Here is a 13,681-nt window from a genome sequence, read left to right on the forward strand (position 1 = left end):
CTTTATAATAAAAACTCAATCAAAATATATTCAAATAAATAATGTGTACTCAATTTTACTCTTGTATTTCATTAGTCTATTTCGTTTTATTTTTTTCCATTTGATAAAAAAATATATCCAAATCAATCCAACTTTTTCACTTATCTATAAAATTCCAATATTTTTTTTTCAGAATTTAAATGTACAAAATTTTCAATCTTCACATTCATAAAATTCTAATTTTTCATTGTAATATTTTTTTTTTCAAATCCAATGAGCCAAAATTAAAATTCTAATTGATGTTATCTTTGTTATTGTTCTACGAGTAAAGTATTATTTTTGTCCTCAATGTTTGGGGTAAGTTTCAAAGTTATTTATAATGTTTCAATTGTTCTATTTAAGTCCCTAGCGTTTTAAAATTAGCTCAATGTTGTCCTGGCATTAGAGTTCCGTTAGCAGAATTGACGACGAGATAAAATTAAGACGGTTTTAAAACGTTAGCGACTTAAATAGAACAAAAACGTTGGGGACAAAAACGATAATAGAACTAAATTTTAATTTTATCCTTTAATAATATCAATTTTTTATTGTATATAATATTCAATTATTTTTTAATCTCATCTAAGTAAATTACACTTAATCACACTACTTTCGTTCAAAATAATTCTTTTTATATTTTTTATATTAACTTATAACTTTAAGTGTAAAATTATAAAAAAAATAAATTTATTTAGCATAAAAGTATTGTGATTAAATATATTTTACTTAGATGTGAATATGTAATTAAAAATAATTGAATACTATGTACAGTCAAAAATTAATATTATTGAAAGATAAAACTAAAATTTATTTTTATGTATAGTTTTTTTCTCAACGTTTTCGTCATATTAAAGTCCCTAACATTTCAAAATCGTCTCAATTTTGTCCCGCCATCAATTCTGTTAATATTAACAGATCCCTAACGGCACGACAACATTGAGTAAATTTTGAAACGTTAGAGACTTACATAAGACGATTAAAACGTTAGGAATAACATTTTAGGACTTACCCCAAACGTTGAGAGATAAAAACGATATTTACTCTTGTTTTATTTATGTAGTGTATTTTTTTAACATTGTTATGTTTAATTAGATAATATTTTAAAATTTATTTTTATTAGTGTATAATATCTTTTAAATATAGTATATAATTATAATTTTATAATTTTATATTTTTTATTTTAGTTAAAATATTTAAATAATTAAAAATAATTTAAAATATAAATAAAATGAGGCCAAATATTAGAATAATAAATCTTACATTAAATCTCAAATTATTATTTATAGTATGTAATTTTATAAATATTTATGTGATAATTTATAACATTCAAATGAAATTAAAATAAATTGAAGATGCTCTAATAAGAGAATTGAAGAAGCAGAAGCATGCATCATGCATGCATAAATGAAAACAACATGATGCCTCAAATATCTTAAGGAGTAAGGACTATTATGATCTGTAAATACTAAATAAAAGAAAAAGAATAGAAATAATTCAGTAAAATAATCACACACTTTTCCTCTCTTTATAGAAAAAAAAAGAAAACAAAAGAGAGTATGAAAGGTCCAACATGAGAGAGACACGCAAACCCACTTTGACCGACACGTCCCTCTGCCTCATTCAACTCAACTGCACCGAACCTATACGCTAATTTCGCCCATTCTCTTCCCACGCGCCTTTCCCGTGGGATATTTCACACGCGCCTTCTATTTTTCACACAAACACCATTCCATTTAAAATCCTGTAACTGTAATAGCTCTCCGTCCCCGCCGCAAACCTAACCACAAACCCTTACATTTTCATGGGGCAATCACCATCCACCACCGTGCTTTCATCCGAATTTAACCGCCAACAATTTCACGATTTCGATTTTGATTTTGATTTTGACTTAAGAAACCCTATCGATCATGACTTCACCGCATATCTCCCCGATGATTGCCTCGCCGGAATCTTCAGCCACCTCACTACCGCCGACCGCAACCGATGCTCTGTCGTTTGCCGCCGCTGGCACCGCGTCGACAGCCAGACTCGCCGCCGCCTTTCCCTGAACGCCAAGGCGGAGCTTCAGGATCACCTGCCGGCCGTGTTCACCCGATTTGAATCGGTCACGAAACTCGGTCTGAGGTGCGACCGCAGGTCAACGAGCGTGAACGACGAAGGTTTGATCCTGATTTCGCTCCGGTGCGTTAACCTAACGTGGCTGAAGCTCCGTGGATGCCGTGAGATAACAGAGGCAGGAATGGCCGCTGTTGGCGAAAACTGCAAGGCGTTGAAGAAGCTATCTTGCGCTTCGTGCGTGTTCGGCATTAAGGGAATCAACGCTGTCGTTAGCCGTTGCCAGGGTTTGGAAGAGCTCTCCGTTAAGCGGCTGCGTGGGGCCCACGATGGCGAGGAGGTGGTTGGTTCCGGAACGACGTCGGTGACTTCTGTTTGCTTGAAGGAGATCGTGAATGGCCAGAGCTTCGCGCCCCTTATGATTGGGTCGAAAAGGCTTCGATCTTTGAAGGTAATTGGGTGTTTGGGGGATTGGGATGACACCCTTGAGAAGATTGGGAACCTCCACGCTGCGTTGGTTGATGTTCACCTTGAGAAGATTCAAGTTAGCGATGTGGGTCTTGTGGGTTTGTCTAAGTGTTTGAGTCTGGACACTTTGCACATTGTGAAAACCGCTGAGTGCTCAAATGTGGGTCTCAATCTAGTTGCTGAGAACTGCAGGATGTTGAGGAAGCTTCACGTTGATGGGTGGAGAACCAATAGGATTGGTGATGATGGTTTGATTTCTGTTGCCAAACACTGCATTAACTTGCAGGAACTTGCTTTGATTGGTATCTATCCAACATCTTCGAGCCTTGAGGCAATTGCTTCCAAATGCAAGGCTTTGGAGAGGTTGGCACTTTGTGGGCTTAATACCGTTGGTGACGCTGAGATTGAGTGTGTTGCCAACAAGTGTGTTGCGCTCAGGAAGCTTTGCATTAAGGGGTGCCCTATATCCAATGTGGGGATTGAAGCTCTTGCTTCTGGTTGCCCCAATTTGGTTAAGTTTAAGGTGAGGAGATGCAGAAAGGTTACTGGTATGGTTGTGGAGTGGGTGCGTGAACATAGGGAGTCCTTGGCGTTTAGTTTTGATAATAGTGATTATGAAGCATTGAATGCGAGTCAAATTGATCATGATCATGCAGTGAATGATATGATAGCATTTCACAGAGAAAATGAGGAGGTGGCTGCTGCAGCTGCAGCAGCAGAAGCATCAAATGGTTACAATGGATTGGCAATGTTGAGAGCAACATTTGGGTTTTTGGCTAATAGAAGTGTAGTGCAATCAGCATTGAGAAGGTGGTATAACAATGATAATGTCCCCGCTCAATAGTAGCATTTTCATGACCTTAGTAAGAAAGCAAACGCGTTTTTGCCAAAGTCCTCATTTGACAATATGAGAAGGTGAATTCTTTGGTTCAATTTGCCTTTTGGGAGTTTCAGTTTCCTGAGTAGGTAGTAGCTTTGTTGCTGCTGCTGTTAGCTAGCTGCATTTGCTAATAACCTCTATTGGTTCTGTTCGGCTGTTCTTATTATTTGTGTTGATGGTGATACTAGCTTCGTATTACAATTAGTATATTATATTTTTTGTTTCATTTGGAACACTGTTGTATCATATTTGGATTAATCTTACAAATATTGGCGTGTAATGTGATCACTGATCACCGGAACCTCTTTTTAACGAAAGAGCATTTAAATTCTTTAACTTGGTATGGATGATGAATGCTGCTCTTCAGTGTATTTATTTTCAAGTTTTAACTTTAGGATTTGGATCATTTATCGATTCGAGAAGTTGTATATATTTTTTACTTTAATGTGGTTCCTGGAATTTTCAAGACGACCTCGAGGACAATGAATCACCTAAGCAATTTGGTAAGCAACCATGGAAGTGTTTGTCGCCTTCAAAAATGAAACTGTAGTGGAAAATAGTTGGCAACAATAGTGGAAAATACAATAAATTTTCACAATGCATAATAATGCCTTCCAATTTCACCTCTTAGTGTGATCTATATTTGGAGAGGGCTATATAAAAGTCCTCAAACAATATCTCAGAACCGGAAGTGTTAATTCCCTGTACTCTCAATCACTTTCAAAATCTTCATCTCCAAAAGCAAAAACCGAAGCATCTGCTGCAATTGCCTTGATTTCACTTGCCCCTACAGACTCTATGTTGGTGGTGTTACCGGATGCATGAATATTATTATCTGTTGTTGATTCTTGAGAAGCATTGTTTTGCTTACGTTCCTCATGCAGGCGCAACTGATTCGTTGAATGTGTCAACACTCCTACATGGTCTGAAGTATCCCCAGATCCTTGAGGTGCCGCTAACTTATATTCAGTTTCAGATTTTCCGCTCTGTCTATCCTTCTCTTCATCACTATCTGAGAATACATCATCATCATCACCATTCTTAGGGACCTTGCTCTTCGACGCAAGTTTTGCACCAGCTTGGACCTTGTTTGTGTTGTCTTCGGGTTCTGTGCTGGCAGGACCGGCTTTGGTTCTTGCTGGTACGGTGCCATCATAGTCGACCATTACAACCTCGACCTGGAATCCTGGAGTGGGGATCTTTCTCTAAAGGGCACAGTTATAATAATTAAATTATCAGTTATCACCTAGGGTAAAGAATAATCAATATACATGTATAGGGGCAGAAGCTGCTGCTACTACTACTACATCATTTAAAATAAGGTAAATTACACTGACTTTCCTTCTAAGGGAGTAATGGAGAGATGACAAATCTAAAAGTGTTGTGTATGATAATTTGTCCTTTAGAACTAAGTCTAGTAAAAGGTTTATATTTTACCTTGTCAAAGCCATCGAGATCCGAGCCATCTAAAATGGTTCGATTTTCTGTCATTGTTGTATTCATCCAACTGCCAAGAAGAAAATGATGTATCAAGAGAAATATCAATGTATGCTTAAACAAACAAAACTCTGTTCCATAGCATGCAAATCGTGGTAGACACCAGCTATAGAATGTACAGAGTAATTGGGAACCAAATTATTAGTCAAGCTTAAGAGGAGGGGCCAAAAGAAGTATGTGTTGAGAACAAACCAGTAGAAATCTCCCTGCCCATCATTGAAGTGAATTTTGAAGTCCCCAACCAACTCTGTCAAACCAGGCTCCCCAGGTAGTGCAAAAACTACTACTCCTTTCTTCCGTATACTGATCCAGAAATCTTCGGGCTGAAAAGAAGTATTTCAGTAATCAAATTCACATATACGCATTAGCACAGAGGCTTAGGGAAAACAGTTAAACCGATCAAAATCAGCCATGAAAACTAGCATGAGTACCATTAGATCCTTTGTCTTTGGATGCTTTTTCGTGCTGAATAGAATTCCTGAGAATAAGTGGAAGCATCAGCTTCTCTCTGAATTAAAATTGAGAATTTTGGTTGTAATAAGAACTGAAAAAGTTGCATTAGAAAAAGTAAACTACAGAGACTTTGTAGGGCTAGAAATACATGTCAAAATACTCAATATGGGAAAGAGGTATTGTCAACTTGTAAAGATGGTATTGTGTGTGTGTGTTTTTTGAATCTCCCACTTAAGTTGTACGCATTTATTCTCTTTGTTTTGCAACTTTATCAGGTAGGACATTAGTTGAAACAAACATTTTCTTTCTATAAACACCATTATCCATTTTTCTTCCTCTCATCGCAAAACATGGAACTAAGTTATTTTTTGCTTGCACACATAACTACCTTGAAATTCCAGCTAAAATAGTCATTTGATAAGCGAAAGCCAATTAACTAAAAGAGGAATGTTTTGAGGCTGTAAAATACTATAATAGTACTCGTTTCTAATATTAAAGAAATTAACGAAACATGAAAGAGGAAGCAATTAGCCTTGTTGCTTACCACTATGATCAGATATTGTAATTGATGGCCTAACCCAATAAGGGCAATTATGAAGCCGAAACCCTCTTAGCATGCACCTGCAGAAAGTCCAAATTCAGAACTTCCTTTGGATTTGGTACATTATGACAGAATTTTTACCTCTTACCTTCGTCCAGGTGGGACTTCGCCATCGAATTGTTTCAAAGTCCGTTCAAAATATTTGACATATCTCTAATAAAGTTAAAGAAGCAATCGAGTTTAGAAGCATATATCAAGAAGGACATCTTAAATAAAATGGCAAACTAAAATAAATGACTGACGATTTGACTAGGAAGAGTTAAGCCCTTTCCATCTATACATCTTTTCTGGTTGAAGTAATCTATGGCTTCCTCTGCAGTTGAGAAGAACTGCAAAATAATTCCGAAAGAATAGTTGGCAGTTAATAATTGAAATTTCATAGGAAAACAAGTGCACACTGCACAACCAGCAGAATATGAAGACTTACCTTCAGAAATAAAAGAAGGCTGCAAATCATTAATCCTGTCCTCCCCATACCAGCTTTACAATGAACAACTACTACATTTTGAATATCCTCCTTCAACCATGAATGTGCACTTTCACAAAATGAGGCTATAAGTTGAATAGGAGGGCAATTATGATCTGTAAACGGGAAAGTCGCAACCTAAACATGATCCCAATAAGTTAGCAGGGTGGTAAACAATGAATCTTAAGATAATTTGATGATTTCTTTTATTTCAAAGCTACAAAAAGTAGACTAATGTAAGAAAGTATAAAAGTTGTTGTTTACACATTTTTATCTAATTTGTACCTGTTCAACACACAATGTACCTTGACAAAGTCCCAGTCTCGTAAGCATAATTGTTCATAATTTGTTTAATAATGCACCACATATTGTGGGCATGGCCTTTTGGATGAATGTTTTTTTTAACAAGAAAAATCTGAGTGTGCTATTTGTCTCCCTTTCAGATTCTATTTAAAGAAACATGGTTACCATCATATGCAAAATTTAGAACATATAAAAAATCAAATTCTGGAGATGCTGCATTGCAAAATTAGCAGCTCCTAGTACCATCCACTTGAAATTAAATATGAAGAACACGTACTGTGAGCAAAATAGAGTAGAACTAAAACGATACAAGATATGTTCTAGAAATCTACCACAACTATTACCCATATATACCAGAATATGAATTAATGAAAATAAAAATGAAGCGTGAAAACTATACCTTCCCCTGGAATAGCGATCCATCATATAACCTCTCTGCACAAAGATTGTATACTTTGTACTTTCCCTGTACAAAAAGGTTTTAGGATATTAACATTTTCAAAAGCAACATTTTCAAAAGATAATATACAAATTAACATCAACAATCAACATACAAAGATTAAAACAAAAAGTTTTATTGTTATAGCAAAATGGATATCATTCCTCAGATATATTGTTATGAATTGTGTTTCAAGGTTAGTATACCATATAGAAATATTTAATTCTTTCTTTTATATTTTGATGTTAAATAAAAGACACTACTCTTAGACTTAGGCTCACTTATAGATTCCATTGCTTATCCTTTTGTTTCAATTTTAATATTATCAGAGAGTAGGATCCTTGGATTCCAATTTCAGTGCAAAATCTTCTACCTTATGGTGAGTTTCAAAGAATTTTATTACTTCTTCCATGTGATTCCGATAGAACCCCTGCAAAACAGCTTTCCCATAAATCAAATGATGACAGAGCTTGCCAAGTTGAACATCAGATAAAAACTATGCTTAGACACACCTCAATGTATCCGAAAATTCCGGAGCTAATATCACCGCCTGGAAATCCCATAGCAATTATATTTTCAGTGATGTATGACATATCCAAATCAAATCCATCTTCCTGTAGAATGAGTTTGTTAACCACAATTTACTTACTTAGAGATTGCATATAAACCTTTCATTACTTTAGCAATGATTATCTGTTTCCATTCTGGCACTGAAACTGAGCCACTGAGAACTGACCTGGTATCTACGTTTATTTTGAGAGACCATATGGCGAGCTTTGACCTGCACTGCCTTAACTGCACTCTTGGAAGAGTCCATCAACCCTTTGGTGAATGATTCAATTAAATTAGGCTGCTCACTGCCTGAATTAGTAGCGGGAGCAGCCTCATTGGAAGGCGGTCGCAGTTTTAGACTTAGATTACTAGTGAGGCGAGCAAAGGTCGATCCGCCATTATTTTCAGCCTGCGGCGAAAACGAGTGTCGGAGTTTCAGATTCTTTGCCCAAGACGATATTCCAGAAGCAGGCAAAATGGATGGTGAATCATGAGCAGTAGCAGATTGTACAGAGACTTGTTTTGAGGAGTGAGTTTTCGTTTCAGTGTTGGAAGCCAAAGGAGTAGGTTCTTTTGTTGATGATGAATCAGCAGATGCTTGTTGTTGTTCCATGACCACTACCCCCCGGAATGTAGTTCTATAAACTCGTACTCAAATTGTAGAACTGCATTTGTTTTAGAAGAAAATAAATAAATAAATAAAAATAATACTAGAGCAATGGGCATGTAGCAGTTTAGGCAGCTAAGAACAAATGAACTATGTGAAAGCAATGGATAAATCATAATAGCAGAGAGTCACATCTTGAGCTAAAAACGAGATTCATAATTCGGATCTAGATATAATTTGAATAAGTTTCAGAGACAGGGATCTGAAAAATGCAGAGTTCAGTGATAGAGATGCAATGTGTTTAAACAAATAACAAAACGGAGGAGGAGTGGATCGCTTACCGGTGACGGTGATTCGGTGACCGGAGATCCACTTTATTATGATTATTATTATTCGATCTGTGTCATGATGATTATGTATCGCAGGGAATGAGATTACATCAACGATTTTCAAAGTTTGCGATCAATGGTTGCAGGTTCATGAGAATGAGAATCACAACGAGTGCGGTGAGAGGTGATGTCATGCGATTTGATTTCGCAGCTCGCCAACGTAAAATGGAAAATGAAAACTCCGATAAACAGACAAACGAGCCGTTATTTACTACTAATTTGGATTTGGATTAAACGTAAAACTTAGAAGAAATTTGGATAATCTTACATTTTCATGTACATCTAAATTCACTATTAGTTTCAAAAGTTTTGAATGTAGTTGACTATTTTACCCCTTTTTTTGTGCCAATGCATGTACCTTCATTCACAATCCCATGTGCTTTACTTAATAAAATACATGTGAAGGGATTAGGATAGAAATATTTTTCCGGAAAAGCCAAAACAAGAAAGAAAGAAAAAAATCACAAATGTTGTGTTTAATGATACCTGAGCACTTGATAAAATCATATATTATTCGATATAAACACCAAAAATTATATATTATTTATAAAAGTTTATAATTTTTAATTAAATTCTTATTGTTTAAGAATTTGTAATTGAATTTTTATATTAAATAAAACTTTTAATTATTTTTGTTAAAAAATACAATATTTATTTTTGTATTTGATATAGGTTGCATATAATAATTTAATTATAAATTTTTAAACTGTAAAAATTTAATTAAAATTTTAGTAATATTATATGTATTAACAAAGTAATTAAACATAAAATATAACATATATTAACTTGAGAAAGGATCTTTATAAATGATATGTGATTTTTGTTGTTAAAAAAAAGGAAAGAGTAATAGCATTTAGTGAAGGTAAGATCTTGAGAAAGATCTTTTCATATTGATTTATTAATTTTACAATAATTTAAAATAGAGTATAATTTTAATGCATTAGCGTTTTACATAATTATGCAATTACATTTGATTTTTTAATGATTATTCACGCGGTTATAATTAATATAAAAAATAGTTATTTTTATTAATATAATATTACATAATTAATATATATATAATTTTTTATAATAATTAAAAATTTATAGATAAAAAATATATTAAATAATAAGTCATCGTATTATTAATTACTATTTATTTTTCTATCCCAAAGATTAATCCTTTATTGTATAGGCACAAAATGAGTGACCTTTCCAAACAAATAAGCTCTATTTTTATTTTTCAGTGAGTATGAACTCGAGAGATGAAATTAAATTCCTTAAAAAATAAGAATAATCAATAAAAAGGAAAGAAAAAAATGGGATACTAGTGGTTTGGCTTGATGGATTTTGCCATACCCGGTTGAAGATCCGAACCGGACCCACACCCACCCCATAAACAATAAACGTGAAGCTAAGGAGCAAACAGAGCCGAGGCCTCCTAGCTTGTATTCTGCATCGCCGCCGGAAGCCGGAGACACGCACCGAACACAAAACCGCTATCATTTTTCCAAATCCCCCGTCGCAACTGCCACCGTTTCCCACCAATGGACGTGGGATCAACCGGAGACACCTCCACCGACTATTTCTCACCGGATGGCGCCATATCACGATGGAAATTCACGGTGTCGAGGCAGTACCAACATTTCCTCGACAAGACCACGCCGCACATGCTCCGCCGCTGGATTGGTTCCTTGATCATCGCTTGCATCTACGTTCTGCGCGTATACTTGATCCAAGGCTTCTACGTCGTCTCCTACGGCCTCGGAATCTACATGCTCAACCTCCTCATCGGCTTCCTTTCCCCTCAGGTTGATCCCGAAATTCAGGAACTCTACGACGGTGCCACTCTCCCCACCAGGGGCTCCGATGAGTTCCGTCCCTTCGTTCGCCGTCTCCCTGAGTTCAAGTTCTGGTACCCTCTCCTTCCTCCTTTTCTTTCCTGTTTTAATTTCATGATTCTCTAATTCCTAGGGTTTCCTAATTAACTACCTGGAATCTGATTCGATCAATGTGATTCAATATGAGATCGATCTTTGTAATGTAGACAAGGTCATGATCGCAATTCGCAACAGAGTTTGATGATCCTAATATATCATAATTATTGGGTTTATGTACGACACGAAATCTCAGTTTTATCAGAGAAGTTTAGGTTTTCTATTCAAACAAATCATGGAATTTTTCCAAACGTGTATAGAATCTAAATGCAGATATGACGCATGAGCTCTGAAAAGTTAAGATGCTACTTTCGAATAAGGAGGGTGCATTCGTGTTCTATACTTCTATTGCATGATTCATTTTATATTAAGCAAGTAACATTTTAAATGGAAAATATTTCCGAGTGAGGTCTTGTGTATTTTTGTTGCGTAAGTAGCACAATGTTTACTTAGGAAAGCAATTATTTCTTCCCTATTTATACCTTCAGAATTGTTTTGTTTGCTTTCACTGAAGCTACTTAATTCTCCTTGGTGGGCAGGTATTCAATCACGAAGGCATTTTGCATTGCCTTTGTGATGACTTTCTTTAGTGTGTTTGATGTTCCAGTGTTTTGGCCAATACTCCTTTTCTACTGGGTAGTCTTATTCACACTTACCATGAGAAGACAGATATCACATATGATCAAATACAAATATGTGCCATTCTCATTCGGGAAACAGGTAGATTCATATTCTTTTTCATGTTGTCCGGTACTATGGTTAATAAATCATTACATCAGGTGGTGTTTCTAATGTATGATTATATCTTTGTTGCTAATGTGGTGTTCTGATTTTGTCCTTTCTATTGTTAGCGCTATGATGGAAAGAAAGCATCGGCTGAAAGCGCAGGCCATTCAATGGACTAAAATTTTCGGCTTGATTGAACTTTAATGGCTTCAGGTCGCAGCCATGCTGGTGGCTTGTTATCATCTGCAGTAAATTTTAACAGGTTGAGCAGTCTGAGGATGTGATTGTAGAAGAAGATTGCATTGAGAATCCGACATTGATGTTGGCATCTTGATGTTCTACTTCCAAGTGAGCAATTGTTTGGACATCTTTGGAAGTTTTGAGGCCCCAGTAATGTTTTAGCTTTGGGGAATATTTGGGGTTTTTGAAGTCCTTTATATTCTCCTTTCCCCTTAGTGATAGTCCTTTCATAGTGTAATAACGAAAATCAGACACAAAGCTTGTGGACAAGGAATCCCCTCATTATTATATTTGCAAATTGCAATGGGGTTATACTGATATATATTTTACGCTGTATTTTGTTATTCATTTGCTTCTCAAGAACCCTTAAATATGATGCAACTGACTAACTGAGTAATCTGTTCCCCGCATTTTATTATAAACAGCATAAATGAAGCCTAAGTTTTCTAACTTGCCAAACCTAAAAAAGATGTATTCAACCAACATTGTTTCCCAAGCATGTGAATAATCACAAATGGAGGTTGTAATAGCCAAACACAAATACTCACTCTGCCACAAATCAATCAGATTTCAATCTTCCCAACACACATACTCACTCTCTTAAGAAATGGGGACAATGCTAGAAATGAATTGATAAACATAAAATGTAAGACCCTGCAATGACACTTACTGTGGTGGTCTGTAATATCCATATATAGTATAATATGTTTGTGCAAAGGTGAGCAGCAACAATACAACAGCAGCAACCAAAGAAATAATGGCCCAAGGATTGCTGAAATAATTGTGTCTCAAGCTTGCACACCAAGTGTTCCATCTGTGGTTGTAATACCTATTCACATCCTCTGACAATGGTGAAAGGTAACTGTTATTGATGTCAAATACTACCTCTTGGCATAAGCGATTAAACAGGTCGGCTACTTCAGCATCACTTCCAAGCCAGTGCTCAATTATCCCACAGTAATGAAGGTACCCTACGTCCCCTGGAGAGTTGATCAAGTTGTCCATGAAGATCACATAAGAAGTAATGTCATTGCTACAATCTAGATGGCACTGCTCAAAGGCAATGAGGTTGAGGAACAAAGACTTTGTGCCATCGTGGATCAAGAGCCGTGGCATTCTCAGAATACCATCCTTGAATTTGATGTCCCAGAAGCGGTCGGTCTTCCTCTTCTTGAATGTGATTCCAGCCTCCTTAAGCTCTGTGACACAATGTATCAGTTGCTGGCGCCGTTTGTCAGCAACTCTATTATTAGACCTGCGTTTGATCCAAATTCTTGGTGCTGGTTGAGGCCCTGTGCGCAAGAGACTTCTCCTGAACACATCAAGGCAGTGAAGACCACCTTGATCAGATAAAGGATCAAAGGTATCAGTGCTTCTAAGCGACGATGCCAATTTGTTTCTGTCACTTTTTGTTAATGGCTCATCTGTTGGCATCAAAGGGTCAAAGAATCTGAGTGCTAGATTGGCAACAAGTCCTTTCAGGTCAGGGTTACCTAGTTGAATTCCTAGAAGGCGGTCTAGCACAAACAAGGGAAGCTGATTTTCTAGCATGATCATGTCTCTCTGAATGGAATGCATCGATCCACGCATTGCGAAAACCGGATCGTTCCTAGAATAGCCGAGTTGTGTGAACCCTTCAGTAGCTCCTCTAAATAGCTCAAGGACAAAACAACCATCAAGAACCAACATCTCCACAAACTCATTGCTGCTCAAACTGATTGGCCCTTCATAACAGGCGCGAGCTTTCTCTTCTATCTCTTTCATTGAATCAAGATAAAGCCTAATGTCCTGCTTGGTACGCTTAAGGACACGATTAAGGGAACGCCATTTGTGGCGGTCCATTTGGCGAAGGCGCCTTTTGCCATGGTGGTAAGGTCCTAATGACACAATTTGTGGTGCAAAAGCTTTGTCATCGCCACCATCTCTTATGTAGTGAGGGATTTTGTATATTGATAGTTTGGCCCATGAACTCGCTGCATCGTCTTGATTAGCCTGTTCTAGTTTTTCATTCATGGAGATCACCCATTCAGACTCTGCTGACTTCTCTTCATCTTCATTGATGGCAATCTGC

At 36.5% G+C, this 13,681-nt stretch overlaps 4 protein-coding genes across 4 annotated transcripts in view; 2 read left to right on the plus strand and 2 right to left on the minus strand.

The window, feature by feature from the left end:
- The first annotated feature begins 1,692 nt into the window (after positions 1–1,692).
- LOC107487734 (F-box protein SKIP2) lies at positions 1,693–3,775 on the plus strand. Its single transcript, XM_016108430.3, has one exon. It carries the CDS (start codon positions 1,820–1,822, stop codon positions 3,383–3,385), a length of 1,566 nt encoding a protein of 521 aa, XP_015963916.1. The 5' UTR covers positions 1,693–1,819; the 3' UTR covers positions 3,386–3,775.
- A 154-nt stretch (positions 3,776–3,929) lies between these two features.
- Positions 3,930–8,986, minus strand: LOC107487733 (phosphatidylinositol 3,4,5-trisphosphate 3-phosphatase and protein-tyrosine-phosphatase PTEN2A). Its single transcript, XM_016108429.3, has 13 exons — positions 8,681–8,986; positions 7,917–8,397; positions 7,693–7,794; positions 7,554–7,610; positions 7,142–7,207; positions 6,400–6,576; positions 6,215–6,301; positions 6,061–6,125; positions 5,916–5,992; positions 5,350–5,396; positions 5,111–5,241; positions 4,859–4,928; positions 3,930–4,626 (listed from the first exon to the last, which is right to left on the minus strand). The coding sequence occupies exons 2-13, from the start codon at positions 8,343–8,345 to the stop codon at positions 4,132–4,134; spliced, it is 1,803 nt and encodes a 600-aa protein (XP_015963915.1). The 5' UTR covers positions 8,346–8,397; positions 8,681–8,986; the 3' UTR covers positions 3,930–4,131.
- Positions 8,987–10,106: 1,120 nt separating this feature from the next.
- On the plus strand, positions 10,107–11,954 carry LOC107487731 (protein RER1A). Its single transcript, XM_016108427.3, has 3 exons — positions 10,107–10,622; positions 11,184–11,364; positions 11,496–11,954. The coding sequence occupies exons 1-3, from the start codon at positions 10,255–10,257 to the stop codon at positions 11,547–11,549; spliced, it is 603 nt and encodes a 200-aa protein (XP_015963913.1). The 5' UTR covers positions 10,107–10,254; the 3' UTR covers positions 11,550–11,954.
- Positions 11,955–12,084: 130 nt separating this feature from the next.
- LOC107487732 (UPF0481 protein At3g47200-like) overlaps positions 12,085–13,681 on the minus strand; it is a 4,738-nt gene continuing 3,141 nt past the window's right edge. Inside the window, exon 2 of the mRNA XM_016108428.3 lies at positions 12,085–13,677. Within this exon, the coding sequence (XP_015963914.2) occupies positions 12,277–13,677 (1,401 nt within the window). The 3' untranslated portion in view covers positions 12,085–12,276. The remainder of the gene's footprint in view (positions 13,678–13,681) is intronic.

This window comes from Arachis duranensis, chromosome 5 (genome assembly GCF_000817695.3).
Source record: "Arachis duranensis cultivar V14167 chromosome 5, aradu.V14167.gnm2.J7QH, whole genome shotgun sequence".
Classification (NCBI taxonomy): Eukaryota; Viridiplantae; Streptophyta; class Magnoliopsida; order Fabales; family Fabaceae; genus Arachis; species Arachis duranensis.

Coding starts and splice junctions, on each gene's coding strand:
- LOC107487734 (XM_016108430.3), top strand. CDS start 1,820: ATGGGGCAATCACCATCCACCACCGTGCTTTCATCCGAATTTAACCGC.
- LOC107487733 (XM_016108429.3), bottom strand. CDS start 8,345: ATGGAACAACAACAAGCATCTGCTGATTCATCATCAACAAAAGAACCT. Junction 6,126..6,214: donor TAACTCTTCCTAGTCAAATC/GTCAGTCATTTA, acceptor TAACTTTATTAG/AGATATGTCAAATATTTTGA. Junction 4,929..5,110: donor GGGCAGGGAGATTTCTACTG/GTTTGTTCTCAA, acceptor TCTTCTTGGCAG/TTGGATGAATACAACAATGA.
- LOC107487731 (XM_016108427.3), top strand. CDS start 10,255: ATGGACGTGGGATCAACCGGAGACACCTCCACCGACTATTTCTCACCG. Junction 10,623..11,183: donor CTCCCTGAGTTCAAGTTCTG/GTACCCTCTCCT, acceptor CTTGGTGGGCAG/GTATTCAATCACGAAGGCAT. Junction 11,365..11,495: donor CATTCTCATTCGGGAAACAG/GTAGATTCATAT, acceptor TTCTATTGTTAG/CGCTATGATGGAAAGAAAGC.